The sequence below is a fragment of the Siniperca chuatsi genome, linkage group LG12 (genome assembly GCF_020085105.1).
Source record: "Siniperca chuatsi isolate FFG_IHB_CAS linkage group LG12, ASM2008510v1, whole genome shotgun sequence".
NCBI classification, from domain to species: domain Eukaryota; kingdom Metazoa; phylum Chordata; class Actinopteri; order Centrarchiformes; family Sinipercidae; genus Siniperca; species Siniperca chuatsi.
In genome coordinates, this window is record NC_058053.1 from 9,639,594 (window position 1) to 9,659,629 (window position 20,036).

At 39.1% G+C, this 20,036-nt stretch overlaps 1 protein-coding gene across 4 annotated transcripts; it reads left to right on the forward strand.

The window, feature by feature from the left end:
* Window positions 1-18,377, forward strand: agpat3 (1-acylglycerol-3-phosphate O-acyltransferase 3). 4 transcript variants are annotated; one of them, XM_044216514.1, is made up of 10 exons: window positions 1-237; window positions 9,691-9,748; window positions 9,950-10,180; window positions 10,763-10,932; window positions 11,123-11,284; window positions 12,724-12,877; window positions 12,973-13,075; window positions 14,513-14,588; window positions 14,945-15,143; window positions 15,360-18,377. In XM_044216514.1, the coding sequence occupies exons 3-10, from the start codon at window positions 10,003-10,005 to the stop codon at window positions 15,449-15,451; spliced, it is 1,134 nt and encodes a 377-aa protein (XP_044072449.1). In that variant the 5' UTR covers window positions 1-237; window positions 9,691-9,748; window positions 9,950-10,002; the 3' UTR covers window positions 15,452-18,377. The 4 variants fall into 4 exon arrangements, with proteins under 4 accessions (XP_044072449.1, XP_044072450.1, XP_044072453.1 ...); XM_044216515.1 differs by lacking the exon at window positions 1-237 and adding an exon at window positions 1,016-1,117; XM_044216518.1 differs by lacking the exon at window positions 1-237 and adding an exon at window positions 3,830-4,079.
* The last annotated feature ends 1,659 nt before the right edge of the window (window positions 18,378-20,036 follow it).

Consider the following 20,036-nt stretch of genomic DNA (forward strand, 5'->3'; position numbering starts at 1 on the left):
GAGGGGCCGGACCGGATGTTGGGCATGTTACCTTCAGATGGGCTTTGAGGAAATATGGAGCAATAACCGACAAACAATAGCGCTCTTGCAAATCGCGTTATCTCTAGTCATTTTTAGTGCGTTTCAGGAAACGGACGAAGTAAGAAGGGCTCCTTAACAGAGTGACTTTATGCCCATAAAGGTCAGAAAGCAACGAAATCTACCGACTCGCCAGACTCCCAAGTGAATAATTTTCAGGTAAGCCCAGAGTGCTCTGACTGACACTTGACGGCTAGCGTTAGCTGGCTGACATAGCATAACGTCAGCAAGCGACACAGGTCATTTGACTATTTACAAATAATGTGTGTAGGACATTTGGCACTCATTAGCAACTGAATAATCCAAATAGCCGACTCCATCCTCCTCCCCAAATACGGTTATCACCCTAGCTAACGTTACACTGGTTTTGTTAACTTAGCATGCTAGCGTGTACCATTAGCAGCTCACTCTGTCCTTGTGCTGCTTGGTTGAGTTGCACACTAACGTCAGCTTTAGGCTCCGGGCAGCTAGCGTTAACTTATTTGCTGTCTCTGTTAGCAGGACCGATTGGTTCATTTTATTTTCTCAAGTTACGTTATATATGTGGAATGATCTGTGTTTGCAACTTTGGGTTCACTGCGCAGCTAGCTTAACGTTAATTTACGTCTTCCGGCTGCAGTCAAGACATGCGTGTAAAACGGTAAGCCCAGTCATTGGTTGGACAAGGTGCATGCTGGCTAGTTGGTTATTTAGCATTTTTAAGCTAGCCATGCTGCACAAATACATATAGTCTACTTGTGCATTATTATTCAGAGACGATGGGGCTGCAGACTAAGCCGGGTATATAAAGTGAAGTAGCATATAGTGTGACATGCCAGAGTAGATGGCAAAATATCTCTGGGTGCATTTAAAAAAGAATGCTATCACTGCTGTACGTCATGTGAGCCAGCTGGCTCCACGTTGACCTGCGTAACGATGTCTTACCACCACATTAGACGTAAGGTTACTAGAGTTCATTCAAGTCTGCGGCTCTTTAAGCCAGCGCTAACTTTAGGCTTGAACCTTAATTTTAACCAGCGAGGCGAGCAGTACATGACAGGCAAGTAATGTTACTGTGATCATTCCTGACAGTTTTTGCTAGCAGTGTTTTTAAAGGATGTTTTGATGTTCACCAGTGATCATTTTAATGCGGTGATTGTTAATGCTTTGTGCAAGAGGCAGCTGTGTTCTCACGATACTGTCCACGTAGTTAAGTTAGATTACAGCCTTATATGGGTAGTCCATTGATACAGCATTTGGCTTGATAGACAGGACAATAATTAATATTAAATGGGAATTTGTATACATTCCACACTGATATTGTAGAGCTACTTGTTAGATGTGTCTGCATGCAACAGGCCTTGACAGGGAGATTTGTAGACTGCTTTAGTGCTGGGCAATACTAGTGACTAATTATTATTATAATTTATTAGTTGATATGTAAGGTGTGTGTATAATTTCTGGTTATCTGATAAATGACTAAGACAAATAGCCACTTATCTATACTAAAATCTATACTTAATTTTACTAAATTGCAGTCTGTTAATTTTCTGTTGAGAGAATTACCACTTGACTGTCTAATCTTTTCAGATGGTAATCAAGATTTCATCCAGACCGCAGGAAGTCCTAATAGCCATTTCTCAATTAATCAGATAAAACGTGTAGTAAACGCTAACTCTGACTATAATGTTCACTAAGTTAGAAAACTGCAAACATGTAAACGCCTCAGCTATATTTCTGGCTTACAACAATTTACTTTCCTTTATGTAGGCTATACACCCAATTCTTTTGTTGCCTCAGTGGCTCAGTTTCTTAAGAATAAGCAAAGTCATTCTTATTTTATTTTAATAATTCCTTGACAGTCTACAGTATTTAAGTCTGTAAGGGTTATTGTTTTTTGTGTGTGTACATAAGTGTCTAACTAATTACAATGTCCTATAATAAGCCAAAGTGTAAACAGAAATGATGTACTGTATAATAAGACATGCATGTGTTGCAATGGTGGCCAAACTGAAGCATTTACCTAAAATCTTTTCAGGTTGTATATCTGAGTCATACGAATGCACTTGTTAATTGAACAAACTGTATTGGCCAAAAGTCCAGTGACATGACTGTACGTAGTATTGCACAGTAACCTATTGAACTCTTTATCAGCTAATCAAGTATCAGTATTGTCCCTTAAGGACTTTGATACATACGCCGATACGCCTTTATCTGAGCACTGCCATCTTCGACTTTAACCTCACACTAGCAATGTATAATTTTATTAACCTCTTAATAATTTTTGTGACAATGTGGTTAACTGCGAAGTAACTTTGAACGTTCATACTCAAGCAGTCTGGCAATTTCACCCATTAACTCCTCCTCCTTTTCCTTTTGCCATTAGTCCCATTATTTTGCTGACTATCGCAAGAAGTAGGCTTACTTTATGTATCCTCTTATCAGTCATCACTTCTTAGTGGCTACACCCAGAGCCCAGAGGGAGCTTTGAAAGGGTTGTGATACAGGACCATTCTACTTCAGCCATCTCTTTACCTTATTTGTTAAATACTTTCTGTCCTTTCTGAGATAAACCCTTCTGTAGAGGCTTTGCATGGAATGTTTAAGTAGTTTTCAAGATTTTCAAGTTAAATCTCTCCTGCTGTATTATCATCCTCCATGTTAGTTTTTGCTTTCTGGCCTATGTGTGCATGTTCATAATCAAAGGAATTTAATGTTCTTTTGATGTTGTTTTACCTGCCAAAAGTAAGTGGTAGTAAGTGGTGTGGTTTTAATCACATATGGCATAACAAAAAAACTATATAACTGAAGATCAGCAGTACAGTGGTGCCATGTGCAGGACTAAGAGCACTTTGAAACAGGAATGACCTTCATTGTCCAATCATCACAATGTATTTATATCTCTGTTTATATTTGGCTTCAATGCCCAATGGCAAGACCTCAGGACTGTACTCTAACCTTTGACCTATTTGCTTCAGTAAACACTTTGAGTTTATCTCTGCCAGCTTGTCTGAACCACATTTGACATTAGCTCTGTGTAGGAACCCAAAGGCTTTTGTTGGCTTGCCCACTAGCCCTGTTTGCCATATCTGTGTGGCTGAGCAATGCAGATCTGTTGTAAATAATTTTCAGTACCCAAGGTACTGTCAAGAAGACTGAGAGCAAGGAGGGAGGATGAACATCACTTATTTCCAAGCTTTGGGTTAATTCATTCCTAATTACACTTGACCAAAGATAAACAAAGCACAGCTTGGCAACACACATGAAGAGATTGTTTAAGGAAACTATTGGCCCTCTCTTTGAGATCATCACTACCTAATGCCAGGTGTTACATGACCAATGGCAAGGTGAGGCAAGAAATTCTACATTGTGATTGGTTCTTTTAGCTTAACACATGCCGTTCTGTTAACTCCACCCTGGCTGGGGAGAGCCCTGCCTTCTTCTTTGTTAATGTTAATGAAATGTGACATATCCAGGGTGCCCATAGCCTGCTAATCAGCACTAATCTGATCCAATGGATTAGAGGATGGGAATGCATGTAAGACACTGCTTACAGTACATGTGTGCCTCCCCCCTTCCAGAAGTGAGCCATCTTTCATGCTTCCTAGCATTCATTAGTGGACTCTAGTAAGAATCCACAGTGGCCTTTGGGAGTTTTTGGTGCTTCTTTTTGCACTTGCTCCCAATGGAGATCCATTCTTTTTGGTCATTTTTCTGGTGATAGGAAATTCTTTGGTCCTCAGTAAACTCTTTACTGATTAGGCAGTTCCTCCAGCAGGATCTGGCTCTGTTCTTGCTGTCATCATAATCTCCCTCTTTCCTTCTGTGGGATTATCATGGCTGTGAAGCAGGACGGCCTGTGACTGTCCACTGCTCTCTGCAGGCCTTTTCTTTATGTTTTTATTCTTGGTTTAATTTGGTGAGACACTAGGAGCCAAAATGCTGAACCAGAGTGCTGTGATGATCTTCACTGGGATTTGTGGGGCGTTGGTGGTCATGGCAATGGCCTACTATGTCTACTGGTAAGTTAAATGCGAGAGAGGTGGTTTGGCTAGGACAGGTATTTATTAGAACCTGTAAAAGATAGATGTCAGCATAGCAATTCAGGGCATAATGCAACCGTTCACAGGGGTAAGTTGAGTGCAGAACTTTACAAACCAAATTAAGTTTTTAGAATAAAAATGACTTGCAAAAGGTGCAGTACCTGCAAAGATGTGGCTGAAGTTTGCCAGTATTTAGCTAGTGTCTTTTAGTGTACATTTCAACAGTTCTTTCTCATATGCAAAACTCCTAGCAAGCAGTGGTTATTTGTTGGCATCAAAGCTATATTCAGGTGATGCAGAGCAGAAGCAGCTGTCCGGCCTTAAGCAGATTTAACCTAGTCAGCGTCTCTAATCTTTCCTCCAGGCTGAGTGTGGTCACAGGTGGGCCCTGCACCCACATGAAGGTGGATTACCACTGGCTGTTTTTATGGGCAATGTTTTTTCTCTAAACTTCTTTTATTACATCTTTGTTATGAGTCAATATACGTTAGCCAAAAAGCAAAAAGAAATTGCTGTATGGAAATATCAGATGTAGATAAAGATATTGAGATCATTTAGAAACAGTGTCACCCATAAATAGTTTATTCACCAGGGAGCGCTGACAAGTTTGCTTTTCAACTGTCCTAAGTACATATCTTGGTAACAACTGTTTGATAACTTATTAAACTTACATAAAATATACATGTTTAATTATTTACATATTGTATCAGTGCAGAAGTACAATATTGTCTAAACCTTAGAGCCTGTTTTGGCTCTAAACCTTAGTATGGTGAGGATACTTGAGGGTAAAGCTATAAAAGGGCGTTCACCACTTTCTGAGGGTTTTATAGTTTTAGCTTTTCTTATACATTTTGGTGCAAAATGCAAACAATAGGCTCTCTTAAATGAATGTGTTAGGGCTGTCCCTGAATCAGGATTTTGCCTCAGAGTCAGTACTTCAAAGTCAGGGGGTTGTCTTCAGTACATTAATTTGTCATGTGCCCGTGGTTTGTTGGTCCATGGTTTTTCTTATCTATAGATATTTTTTGTTTTTATAAACACTCAACATTATTACTGATGTCTTTTCTTCAATAAACCTTACCTACAAATATGAGAAATATATTATTCACTCCCCTGCCCAGTTGATGTCAGTTCAGCTCACCTGCAGAGCTGACGGCCCCCACGCTAAATTCCTATATCAGCCTACATTAGTGTCATGCTTTACCTGTAAGACCCACGTTTTAATGTTCATCTGTGATGTGAAAACATCAGATTTCCACACAGTCAGAGAGCATAAAAGTGTGCGTCCTGGTTAGAGTTCAGTTCTAAAATCCTAGCACACCACGGAGCGTCTCTCCCACAGAGCCACTGACAGCGCTGTCTGCCGAACACTCATACTGGACGGCAGTAGAGGAGATTGTACCAATGTCTGGCTCAAAAGTAGTTTAGGCGACTTCATTGACAGTTAGCACCGGAGCTGAATGCATGAATCGCATTGTTTTACTAGCAGATCTTTATCTGTGTTAAAATAAAACCAAAGAATAAAAGATTAATACAAGACTGTACTCGTGAAGATGAAGAAAAAACATATGAACTTGGTTGGACTAACATCCTCTCGAGACCTTGGTTGGCCTCTTCACACCAATTTCCAAAGCAAATATGTTGAGTGCTGCTGGTTAGTTGCATTTTGTAAAGTGAAGTTACATTTAAAGGCAGCATGAATGCACACAAAGTCAGTGGTAAGACGCACTTCGCTCTAGTCACTGTGAATCAAGGGCTCCATTTCAACTTTGAAAATTTGTGGTTGTTCCGAGTTGTATGACTCGATGAATGTACAGAGAAAGGAGTAGAAAGAAGAGAATGTGGAGGAAATTGATAACAAAGTTCATGGCATGTTTGGAAATCTATCTGGCGCACACACACAGTTGCTCCTTGTTGCCACAGCAAAAGTTGGCCGGGGAACTTCACCATTAGCTGCTTGTGGCCAAACAACACAAGCTGAAAGCTGCACGTTTTCACTTTCTTTAGCATGTTCTCTATTTATAAGTCTCCACGAGTCGATTTACATAGATTACTGACATGAAATGAAACCAGCGGCTGATTGTAAAGGAAAAAGATACGTTTTTAGCCCTAAAAATACCAACCAAGGCGCTAATTATAGTATTATTACAGTATCAAATCACACACATAACAGGTATGTGTACCTTGTGTGTGTTGCTGGAAAATCATACACCAAGCATGCATGTTTCACATCATCTTTGCGACAACAATGTAATAAACTTAAATGACTATAGAATTTACCAGTGATTTTCATCACGAAATGTGTTAACCACTTTAGAAACAGAATTCGATAAATTAGACAATTTGAAGTTGTAGGGGAGATGTAAGCATTTCTAAAGATTCCTGGGGAAAAGGTTTAAGCCTATACTGCAGATTATACTGCAGTCAGTTTATTGATGAGCAGTGTTAACAAATACAGATTACCTATCAGGTTGAGTAACTTTCTAGGAACTGATTGAGAAATATTTCCCCCACTACCCAGTCTAGACTTTCTTTTGTATTGTCTATAATACATTTACCTACTTCTGTTCATCACACTACTACACACTGCCTTCTTTAAATCTTTAGTGTTGTAGCTTGCTAACCCTTCCAAAATATATTAAAGGACCACAAGTGTAATTTGTAATAGGGTAACTTTACCCCTCCCAGTCACTCTCTCCCAGTAGAAACAAAGGTCATATCAGTAACATAATGCAGAGACAACTTTGGATGTTTGAACTGATCCACCATGTGATAGGTGACACACACATGCACACAGTGACAGTATTTCAACACTTCAGTGTGTCCTAACTACAGAGAGTTAAAAACATTTAACATTTGTTCATTTGTCCAAGAGGCTGAAGTTCTGTGCATGTACATGTAAGATTTAATTTCCTTCACACTCAGGCCACTATTGTTATGTTATTCTGTCTATTGTGTTAGTGTTTGAGAGGGATTGATTGCACTGGATACGACTTGGCCTTGTGTCAACTATGTGGCTTAATTTAAGGTTGCTTGGTTTGTCCTTTTTTGAGATAATATTTTAAGGAATATGATGCAGACTTGAGGTAAAAGATGGCTGTAAATATATTTGGATTGATTGATAATTAAGTCGTCTCGGATTTCTGGTCATCTATGTTTATGTATCTAGGCTTTTTAAAAATGATTTGTCAGTTTTTGGTTGTTAGGAATTTACTCTCTGTCATCCATTTATGTATTTGCATGTGTGAAAGACATATGTAAGACAATAATATTTGAAGAACCAAGAAAGTAGTCATTACAGACGCTATGTGAACAAGATGTCAGTGTGACACGCAGGCACACAATGCCTCTGTCTCTCCCTTGTTGTCTAGCATGCAGGCTGTTCTAAAAAGCAAACACCAGGCAGCCTCTTTTTTGCTGGTTTGCTGACAGTTGTAGCAGGGAATGCAGGTGACTGCACATATGTTGATGTTGCTAGCACTGCACAGTTAATCGTATAATAATTGGGAGCAAACACAAATACCTTACACAAAGAATTGTACTTTGAGTGCAGTACTGATGCATTGTGCTTGTTCTGGTGAATAAAATCAAGTTCTCCCTAATTACAAGTAAATAGTTTATGTAGTTATGATTAATCACAGGTGTGCGCTTTAAGCAATTTCAGACTGGATTCTTATATTCATTTATTTTATATTTTATGCGTAAGAAGACATTGAGTTCATGTGAACAAAGACTTGGTTTAATTATATTTTAGATTTGTTTTATTTAAAATATTTTTAGAACAAACTCAAAGGCATTTACACTATGATTTTTAGCGATATTCTGAGACAAAGCAAAGCAGGTGGCGATCAAGTCGACAGCCCTGAAGTGGATTGGGTGTCCACAGATCGCCGCACAGATCTGTAAAAGAACAACTCAGATTAGAAATGTTTCTCAGAACAGATTTAAGCTGGCTTAACCTACACTTTAATGGGCTTTGGTGCAGATGTGGGAAGAGTCCATTCAAGGCCGGGTGGCCTGTGGTCATCCTGATGGGTACTACTACTTGATAGTAATTGTCTGTCACTTCTAACAAAAATGCTTGATATTTTTGTGAACGGTATTATGGTGACAATGATCAAACAAGCAAAGGGACTCTGGTCATTGTGTATGTTCTCTAATAAAACATCTAATGGGCACCTGGCCTTACTTTGAGAGCATACAAACTGTATTTAAACATGTTGTCTGTGGCAGGTGCCTGCATAATACAGATCCATCTTTTTCCCATCCATTCATTCTCTATAACTGCTTATTCAGCATCATGGAAGCGTGGAGCCTGTCCTAGCATGCTTTGCAAAACCATGGAAAGACCCTGGAACACTCTGTTGCAGTGCTAATAGTCAGACAAACAGTCACAACCTTAACTAGGGGTAATTAAATGTTTCTAGTTCACCTGAGTTAAATGTGTTTGACCTGTTGGAGGAAACTGGAGCACCCAAAGCAAACTCACACAAGCACAGACAAAACCTTAAACTTTACATTGGCAATAGGTATGTTATGGTGGGCAGCGTCATAGGTGGAACACAGTGCACTAGGGCTGCAACTAATGAGTGTTTGTGTGATTTAATTAATTAGTCAATTCTTTTTTCTGTTAGTCATTTAGTTTATAAAATTATATAAAACAGTGAGAAAGGCAGATCATAATTCAGTCAAAAGTGGCATCTTCATATTACTTGTTTTGTCTGACCAACAGTCTAAAAGATCAGACTCAGTTTACAATAAAGAAAAGCAGAAAGTTGTCATATTTTATAAGCTGGAACCATCAGAAATGGATCAGGTTTTAAGCTGATACTGATGACTTAAAAAATGCATCGATCAGCCGTGATATAGACCCCGTGGATTGGGACATGTCTGTTAAAAACACAATGAAAACAAGAGTGATATCCACAAGAATAAGTAGTTTTCAACTGCAAGTTGAAAGGACTGAATTTAACATCTTACTCAGTGTCCTTTTTAGTATGGCAGTGCTTGGGGTTAAGTGTTAGACCTCAGAAAACTAAACCTCACTTTCCCATACAGATAAGTAGGCTTGTGTTTTATTTTCATTAGTCCTATGGAATATAAATCCTGAAGCTGAATTTACATGTAACTGGCTGTAGTCAAGTAACGTTTTTCATTGAAATTTGTGGTTCTGTGTAAAATGTGGAATGCCATTCTTTTGTCTCAGCCTTTGTGAAAGGTCAGGCTCAGTTGAAAAAGACAACAGGTACAAAAAATAAAGAATCATGAACCATGCTCTTTGTCAAACTGATGTGATTTTTTTCAACATAACTATAATACCACATTACTTACCAAGGTGTGTGCTACAGTATTAGCAGTGCTGTCACAGCACTTATCTTTTGGTTCATGTTAACTTGCCACCCACACTAAGAACGATAGAGGCTGTTTCTGGCTTTCTCGTGTCATTAGCAAACACAATTCAACCTGTTTGATGGAACATGCACAGTGCACTTTATTAAATTCTACTGTAATGACACTGTACTGTAGCCTTTTATGTTTAATGCCACTTCTGCCACTGTTACCTCAACCTCTGTTCTGCTGTCGTCATCAGGTCTGTAGTATTGGCTGAAGGACCGTGTAAACGCGGCTTGTAAAAGGATCCCACCGTGGTAAGAAACACTGCTGTCTTTTTGAAATTCTGAAAGCATTGTTTTGCCCATAGAACAACAGACTTGAATAGTCCACATCTTTGTCCTTTTGTCTACACTGTTCCATCAATCTCTACTTGTTTGCCACCCCACCCTCCTATTATTCTCCTATTTTATTTGTCTTCACTGCTGTGGCACGTCCTCCTCTGCTTCTGCTCTCAGGTTGGTTGTAGTGTATAGAGAGGAGCCTACTCCACTCTCCAGGCTCCTCAGCCATGGCTCTACTCGACTACCTGAAGAGCCTGTTCATCCTGCAGTTGCTGATGGGCTTTGTGTTTGTGGTGAGCGGCCTCATCATAAACTTCATTCAGCTCTGCACCTGCATCCTCTGGCCAATCAACAAGCAGCTCTATCGCAGAATCAACTGCCGGCTCTCCTACTCCCTCTGGAGTCGTGAGTAGATGATACTCCTATATTGTTGCTACAAGTTCTATTTTTCTTTAATGCAAACACCAAGTTTCATATTTCAAAAAATGTAAACGAGAAAAGGCACCAAGTAGTGTTGACCTGGCCACCTGCCGAATGCATGTCTAGGATTTAATCTCCTTTTAGCTCTGAGATAAACATCTGAGTCCGTAGCTGCTAGATCCTCCACAATGTCACCAGTTTAACTTGCTGTTATAAGAGGCCTCTGCCATTTGGTGCTGTGCAGGTAGTGTACAGTGGGTTTATCAGGGCTTTTTGCTGCAAATGGCTGCCTACGTGGGTTAATGAGAGCAGCTGAGGCTCAAACAGACATTACATTTACACCATAATTATCTAAAAATGCCCCATACAGCTGCAGAGTTTGCTGATAATTCTGTGGGGTTGTCACTACGCTAATTTGTAGCATGAATAGCTGTTATATTAATTGGCAAACCTGACATGTATTTAGAGGAAAATGCCTTGAACTGGTACTTTAAAGCATTATTTCTTATATTCAGTACTATAAATGATGAAGTGTTGTGCATATTATGTGTTTTCGTTTCTGTGCAGAGCTGGTGATGCTGCTGGAGTGGTGGTCGGGCACAGAATGCACCCTATACACCGACCAAGCTACGGTGGACAAGTTTGGCAAAGAGCATGTCATCGTCATCCTCAACCACAACTTTGAGATTGACTTCCTGTGTGGCTGGACCATGTGTGAAAGATTTGGCATCCTAGGGGTCAGTAGTGTAGCAGAATATGACTGTAATTCTTGTGGCTCAAAAATGATTAAACCCTCATCTTTACACAATTGAATGAATACTCGTCAACATCAGATCTTGCTCTTAATGACCAGGTTGGACTTCAGTACTGATTGTGCGAAATCCAAGCTTTATCGTTAAAAACATAATACCTGCCATCCCTCTCTAGAGTTCAAAAGTGCTAGCCAAACATGAGCTACTGAAGGTTCCTCTGATTGGCTGGACCTGGTACTTCCTAGAAATAGTCTTCTGCAAAAGAAAGTGGGAGGAGGACCGAAAGACTGTCTTCAAAGGACTGACCAGGCTCAAAGACTATCCTGAATGTATGTGGGTAGGTACACGTCTTCTGGCATGAGTGTATAAGTGCAGTAGTAATGTATGTATGTAAGAGTGTTAGCAGTTTGCTTAAATTAATTTCTGTGCTACTACACATCCATTTGCACGAATCTGTCAACACTTGGCCAGTTGCACAATCAAGATTGTGAAATATCCTCTCAGACTTCTTCATTACAGTCATGTAGTTACCTGAGTACATAATTTCAGTGAACTGTAGGTATGACTGTTTCCATTTAGGATTATAAATGCATAATGTGGATAAGGCGGTTTACTTATTTAAATGAAAACTTTTTTACAACTAATTTTTGTAGCTTATCCATCAATTGTACTGGTCATGATCATTGTACTTAGTAAGTCAAATGCAGAGATCTCAGAACACAGAGAGGTTGCTAAAAAGAAGTCCTACAGGGCAAGAAACAAGCGGTCAGACAGTCAAACCAATTTATTTTTTTTATATCAAATGCGTGTGCACCCATAAATTGAGTAATAATTCCTCATTGCACAGGAAAACTGTGTGTGAGCACAACTATGGCAAGTACAGTAGGTTAAAGGTCAACCAGAAAGGTAGGTAATGATATCATGGTTTCCCCTCCAAACAACTTTGACTAACCTGGGAGTTTGTTAAAAACCTGTTTGATTGTGTGACAGTCCGTGTTCCCAGATCTCAGAGGTTAACTTGGTGGTTATTACTATCAATACAAACATTGACCAAAACTACAAAATAAGATCCAAGTTGTGATAAACTGGAATTATTCTTAAATCATATAATGGCAGTTCTTTAGGTTACATAGGGAAAAAATATGAGGACATCCGGATGCTCCCCTTTGACCCAATTTCTCTTACGTAGATTGATCTCGGTAGTGATATACACACAAGTTCTCTGAGTGCACCAGCTGCATTTAAAATCTCTCAACAGGAGGGTGTGTATTTATTTATTTCTGTGAAACCTCATGAACTGGACTTTCCACTGTGCATAAACAGTCTGAGGAGGCTTTCACCCTGCTTTGGGAGGCAAAACATCTCTTTTCTGTTTACATAAGCAAGTGGCTTACATTCATATTTGTTATACTTCTTTACTGAAGGTGGAAAGACCTTGTGTTACAGATTTTCACTGTAAGTCAACCAGTTCACCAACTGAGATTAGGCAGATCAGCAGTTGATCTAATTACCCCTTAAGTCAAGTGTCAGACCACTGCTGATGAGTTTTTGTGTTCAGATAAACAAACTAAACTGTCCTTGGTAGAGTTGTCATCCACCTGCCTATTGAGATAAGATCATTATTTTAGCATAATCTTACATTGAGGTGAATGTGATCTGTAATTCATCCAAGCAGAAGTAGGGTAATGGATGGGACAAGAGAGAGGAGGTCACCTCGAGTTTGTGTAGTTCTTTTTTGTGTGTTTGTGTATTAACACAGCTGTTCTCCCTCCACAGTTTCTGCTGTATTGTGAGGGCACCCGCTTTACAGAGACGAAGCACCAAATCAGTATGCAGGTTGCAGAGAGTAAAGGCCTGCCCAAGCTCAAATACCACCTACTACCCCGAACCAAAGGATTCACCACCACACTGCAGTGTCTTAAGGGGACAGGTTGTGCTTACAAACACAAACACACACACAAAGTTCATCATGCTCAAAACACACATGAGTCTTTTATTCTTAATCTGTATTTTTCTCTCTTACAGTAACTGCTGTGTATGATGTGACTCTCAACTTCAAAGACAACCAAACTCCCACTCTCCTGGGCATCGTCAACGGCAAGACATACAAAGCTGACATGAGTGTAAGGTGAGTGCCACTGATACCCTCCATTTACTTTTGAATAATCAGTTATTGAAATAATGATGCATTATACTGCCAGCTGTGCTGAGTTTCTTCAATTAGAAAATGAGGAACGTATTTTAAACCTTTTGGCCTCTTACCAACTGCATTTTTGTCCCAGACAATGAAAGAGACAGTGAGAGCACTCAAAATGTTGGCTGGTTTCCCAGCACATTTATGGTTTCAGAACAATAACTCTGATGGTCAGGACACTCCTACTGAGTAAAGAGCTGGCCATGAAATGGAAACAGATTGGGATGGCTCATGCTGAAATGGCTGGGAAAGGCATGTCTTTTATCTGGACAGCACAATTGAATTAGAGAAATATAGTGTTTCTTAATTTTACTCAAATAAAACTAGGATAACGAGAATAACAGAAGATACTATTTTTAGTTTTGTGGTAACATGGGTGAATAGACTGGTGTCAGCTAAACATACCAGTGGGTTTAGAGAAAAAATGAAATCACTCCACACAAAAATAGATGATCTATGGTACAGAATGGAAGTGAGTTTTGGGTGAGGGGGTCCCCTGGTAGTAAGAAATTGACATAACAGACCTCAAGTGATATACTACATTATATTATGAAACATTTTCTGTTGCACTCTGAGAGGACCAGAGGAACATTGAAAGTGTCTGTATGTCATCTTGATGAGATTGATCATAAAATGTATGTTACGTCTTATTGTTCATTTGAGAGTCATACTCTTTAATTCAGTGTTGGCTGAATGACCTCATTTGTTATGTCTGATGAATAGAAGTTATTTTTACTTTGTTTGAAAATACATTTTTAATGAGGTTGTAGTGCGTATAAAAAGTATGTGTGAATACTTTGTATGTATAACTTATCAATGGTTCATTTAGGTCGGCTGGTCATGATTTGGATATTCTATTCTTCGCTATTTTTCTTGCTGTGCTGAATGTGTCATGCCCTTTTAAAGCCGGGGACACACATTACAATTGGCGGACCAATTTATAGTTATGCATCACAAGGGATCTGACCAAGTTGGATTAAGTCTGTTCCACTCTTGGTTAGTTGGTGCTTTTTTTGCACAAATTGCAGCTTTAATTAGCGAGTCCATTTCTGCTTTGTTGCGTGTTCCTGAATTCTTGTTCTCAAGATTTTGGTGGTTGCTTAGTAACACAACAATGTGTCATCCAGTGTGTTGTCTTTTGTGTTGTATTTTCTCAGTTGTTCATTATCTGTTCATTTCTGACTGTCAAGATAAAAAACAATCAGTGAATGTTGGTTAAAATAGTTCTGTGTGGAGTGTCTAATCTTTGCAGTTTCAAGAATCCTAAGGTCTGTTCCCTGTTTAAGAATAGGTGGTTGTGCACCTTCTTTGTGTATGACATTAAAAATACATATTTCATTCCTATATAATTTTCTTCTCTTTTCCAACCAGGCGGTTCTCTGTGGATGATATACCAGATGATGAGAAAGAGTGTGCAAACTGGCTGCACAAGCTCTACCAGGAGAAGGTAAACTGAGGAAAGCGGACATTAATGGCACATTCCATAATGTAAATAAATAAATGTAAACAGACCACAAAATAAACCCCCCCAGAAGATTGGAACCCCTGTAACTCTTAAGGTGATTGGCAGGTCTTTTTGTACACAAGCTACAACTAGCATCATGTCATCTAGTGCTGTAAATGGTTGTTTGTAAGATTTCTTTTGCTAAGACCAAAACAATGGATTTCTGAAACGTTTGCCTCACCCTTAACTCCAGTGCACAGAATATTCACATTACTAATGTGTCTGGTCTAATGAGGCAAAGGCTACCAATAAAAGGCTATTTGATCACTTAAAACAATTCTTCTTCCTGTCCTGCTCAGGATGCCTTGCAGGAAACCTACAACAAGGAAGGCAAGTTCCCCGGATCCACAATTATCACACGTCGCAGGCCATGGACGCTGCTGAACTTCCTGTTTTGGGCCACCCTGCTGCTTTCACCCCTCATCAACTTTGCTTGTGGAGTGGTTGTTAGTGGCTCCCCCCTCCTCATAATTGGCTTTATCATCTTCCTCATCATAGGTAGGTAAACTGATGTTCACTGACCTTTTAGAATGAAAAATGACACAGCTTCTTCCTCTTGGGGATTGACTTGGAGGCAGTGGTTCTTTGATTTTTACCTGGAATAAAAGACATCAAATTCAAAGCTCTTGAAATTGCTGAAGGCCCAGTGTTATTTAACATTTGAATTGCTGTCCTCATTCACTCCACTTCTTTTCTCCTTTGTTCTCTCCCCAGCCTCCATAGCTATCCGCCGCCTCATAGGGGTCACCGAGGTGAAGAAAACAGGCTCCAGTTATGGCAACCAGGAGGCAAAGAAACAAAACTAAAGTGTGTCACCCCCCTCCGTGTAAGGCCATTTCTGTACGGTTGCCCTGTGGTGTCTCACCCCTACCCAACTCCATTCTCCTCCTACTGTTGAGTCAGTTGGCAGGCCAGGAGGAGACCCAGCTGTGAAAACATGATAGAGACCAGAGTTAGAAATACTAATGGCACTAGAGTGAGAGAGAGCATGGAAGGTCTGGGGTTCAAGCTCTCTGGTGTAACACAGAACATATGGAGGGGGAGATGCAGTGCTTTATTCCCCTGCATCTTTCTTATTCCAGCTAGCGACCCACTGTCCCCACCCAAGTCTCATTAAATCCCGGTAACACCCAAGGTTAAGCTCCTAACCTGTCTAAGGTCACATGGACAGCCAGTCAGCCCATTTCCTGCTCTGTGCTACCTACCGCCACTTCCTGTCACAGTCATCAGCCAATCAGGGAGTGATGATGTGCTCATTCTTTGCCCACAAAACACAAGCCGATCTGTATCTGATCTTTTTAATCTTACCTCCATCCAGGGGCAGTGCATTTCTGCAACAGCGATCTGTAACATGCAGGACATCTCCCTCCCTTTTTTTTTTTTACTAAGTGGGACTTGTAAAGGGAACCAGTGCCTTAAGGCCCAGCCTGGTTTCCTTAATTTAAAGGGTTGGTTCAGCCAAATCACAAAACATTTACCATTTAACTTTGAGATATCTAGCCAGGCAGATAGTTTGGGTTTTTATGCCCCCAGTGTCTGAGATAGCCACCACTGACACTTCTACTGCCACCCTAGTACAATGTAGGTTAATGAAATGTCCATGGTGCTCAAATCATTGTAAAACATTGTACATTTGACACACTTAACAGCAGTGTGTCTTTCCAGAAACAATGTCTCTGTTACTCTGGATCATTTCTGACAGTTTTCATCTGTAACTATATGTCGAATGTAAAAAAAAAAAAAAAAAAAAAAGAAATAGTGAAAGATGACCACCTTGACATCCTTGGATTATCCAAATAGTAGGCACACTGTTTCTGGAAAGAGACATTGCTCTTGAGTTTTTCAAATATCATTTTAAAATAATTTGAGCACCGCCAGTGGTATTCAACAGAAGTCTCAGAGCAGAGATCTAAAAAAAAAAAGATTTTTAATGTTGTGATCCTCGTTAACTGACCCCTTAACATCTTGGCTTGGAGAGGCTGTTGTCTATTTTCACTTGCTTTACACAAATAGGAATTTGCATACATGTTATCGTTCATTTTTAAAACATAATTGGACCGTGTCTGACCCCATAAATGTGATGTTAATACAACCAGTTGCAATCCCAGTGCCCCACCCCCACCCCCCGATGTTGAAATGCAGTGCACACTGTTCTGGCTGATGTGACTGTTCTGCTGTTGAATGGCTGTGGAACCAGATTCCAGACAAAGGTCACCAACTGTCTTTATGTAGCCTCACAGCTGTTGGCATATTATTTTGCTCTCCAGATAAAGACTGTAGTAGTGATTTTTTTTTTTTTTTTTTTTTTTTTTTAACCTTTGCCTTAAATCAAGCTTGCTCAGGCAAGGGATTGCTTATTCGCCACCCCTTTAACAACACCATCTACCACTTACGTTATGTTTGAAGATTCATCACATGATGGAGTAGCTTTCATTCCTTTGGTTTGATTACCAAAGTTATTGATTAATTGAAAACAATTTTTAAGCTTGTGGAAAGCTAGAAAGTTGTTGGTTTGTTAAAGGCGTCCTTGTAACTGTACATTGTCATTAGTAAATTAAAGAAAGCTGCTTACACACCATGCGCAGGCAGCTCTTTGTTTCTCTGGATGTCCTAGCTATTGTTGGTGCACTTGCAGTTCCATACATTTCACCATTTTAGAATTGGTCATCCTAGAGGTGGTTGTTTTTAACTGTGACAACTTAAATGTCGGCTGCTGCAGTACATGAGTGGATCTCTTCAGTGTTACAAGCCACATTTCCTGGTCCCAAATGCAAATAATGGTAGCAAGACATAGAGGGAATATTTTGTGTCCTGCTCCCCCCCCTTCCCGTGCCACATGTAGTGTTAATCATATATTTTGTTTTGTTGGTTTAATATTTTTGGGGTCATCACTCCTCAGCAGCAATATGTTGTGTACTTCCTCTTTTGGTAAAGTTATCTCAACCCAGACAGATTTCATGCAAGCCTTAATAGACAGTGCTGCTTCATTTTTGTGTGAAAATGTAGAAGCTAACTGAGCCCCTGTGGTAGTGATGGATTGAAAATTGAAAAATGTCCTCCGGTATATAAATTGCTGGGATTAGTTGCCAAGTAGCTTGTTCTAAAGTTTTAACATTAAGAATTAAAGAGAAATGAGAATGGATAGTCTGCTCTTATGTACAAAGAGCTCTGTTTGTAATCAGTTCACTTTTATTTTTTATATATATATATATATATATATATATATATATATATATATATATATATATATATATATATATATATATATATATATATATATATATATATATATATATAAACAAAAAAATACTTTGAGTTCCTTTACCTCAAAATTTGGTTCAGTATCTTGGTATCTGTTTGTCCTTTGATCCCAAGATACAGCATCAGATACGAATGCAGTCCAACTCATCCCGTCATTCAGTAAAAATCATATTCCACAGCAGAAAGGATTCTAAGAAGTTTAAACAAGTATTTGGGGAGAAAAAAACTTTTTACACTGGATGTTTTTTATTCAGCAAAGAAATATAACTGTAACTTGTGATTGGTTTTTTTTCCTGAAGTGTAGAATGGAATCAAATATCATAACAAATTGACATCACTTTTTTTGAAATCTCGAAGATAATTCAGTTAGTGTCACCTCTTGCGTCAGCTTTTGTTTTGTTTTCTAAGGCTATTTTTATGTTTTCTTCGATTAAACACTTGAGAATATTAAAGGATTTAATCACAAAGCCACTCTTACTCTTCTGATTTATTTGGATTTGTGTGAGTTTCTCTGTTTGCACAGCAGTTAAGATAAAAGGAATATAGCTCAGCGTGATACCAGGGGCAGGGGTAGCTGAATCAGCCATTTCCTTCCATCTTTTCTCCATCAATGGAACCATTTTCGCAGAGGCACATTTACATCCATCCTCCTTCATTCATCATGACACATCCACAGTTTCCATTAACATACAGTATAAAGTCACACAAGTGTGACAGTATGTAGAGACTGTGTAAACTGAAATATGTACATAAGGTAAATGATGAATGTCACATTCACTTTTAGAAATTGTAGACATGTAATTAGCTGTTCTCTCGCAGTAGACCTTTTGAATGATCCATTAACCAACTGTCCATCAAGTGTCCTAAGGACGTCTTGGATATACAGGATATTGAGAGACTGTATATATATATATGTACATAATGTAAATGATGAGTATGATGTTCACTTTTAGCAATGGCAGAGATGTTCTTCTGCAATAGCTCTTTTGAATGATGGGTCATGCATTCAACCAGTTGTAACCAACTGTACCACTGATCGAAAAGCTACAGCAGAAGAAGATTTAAACTGAGCTGGCTTCTGTGGTGCAGTTTACGAAATTATCTGCAAAGGTTATAATCAAAACTATCTCACCTTTCAGGTTTGGAGCTGTAAATACCTTCAGGATGCCGCTCTTCTAATTAAAGCCACAGACAGAAGGCTGTAGTCACAGGTGATGCTTATAAAGCATTTTTCCAACTTTGTAATTAATCATGGTTTCTTACTGTAGTCGATTACTTTTTGCATGATGTGCACTATTGCACAGTCACTGAATCGAGTTAATTCTGACTCAGGGACTCTTTTACAGACTGGCAATGCAACAGCTGTGGCATTAACTCTGAATTTGAACCTGAATAAAAAGGCTTTCTGAGGAAGCTGAGAAAGTGTGATTCTTGCTTTTTCTTAACGCAATATTTATTGTTCAAATATCTTGTTTGAACAAGATCCCTGAAAACTTTGTTTCACACTGTTTTTTCTGTACAATATGAAATATTCAGGACTAAATAAGCAACAATCAAACTTAAGTTTCAGAGGAAAAAAATATCCACTGGTCTTATTTATTGGGAGTTTAATGTAGAAAAAATGACGACAAACAACCCACAATTGTCATGATATTTTGATTCCAGTGTTACTCAGCCCTGATTGGTGCACAGAAATACATGACCTACACATTTTTCCAACTGAGCCCTGTCCACTTCAAAGCAATGAGAGGAGCAGAGAGAAAAACAGAAATACAGAAATGTCTCATGTGAAATGACCAATGAACTATTATCAATGTACTATTCTAACTTTTACAGAACAGTGTGTAATGTATATCACTCACAGTGCCTTCAATAACCAGTACCATTAGAGTAACTTATACACACACTGAACTCAGACCCTGGCATGAAATTTTGCGGTTACAAATTTGTTAACTGATAATTATATCTATCTCTGCTTAGAGGAGAGGGTGGTTGGGTTGGCTAGACTTTGACTGCTTATCAGACAGATTGCTGAGTCAAACATTAAAGCGCAGGTTGACAATGTGTTTTCACTTCTCTGTGTTTGGGTAAAATATTGATTTAAAATGTAGTTTTGATGGGCTGCAGAGC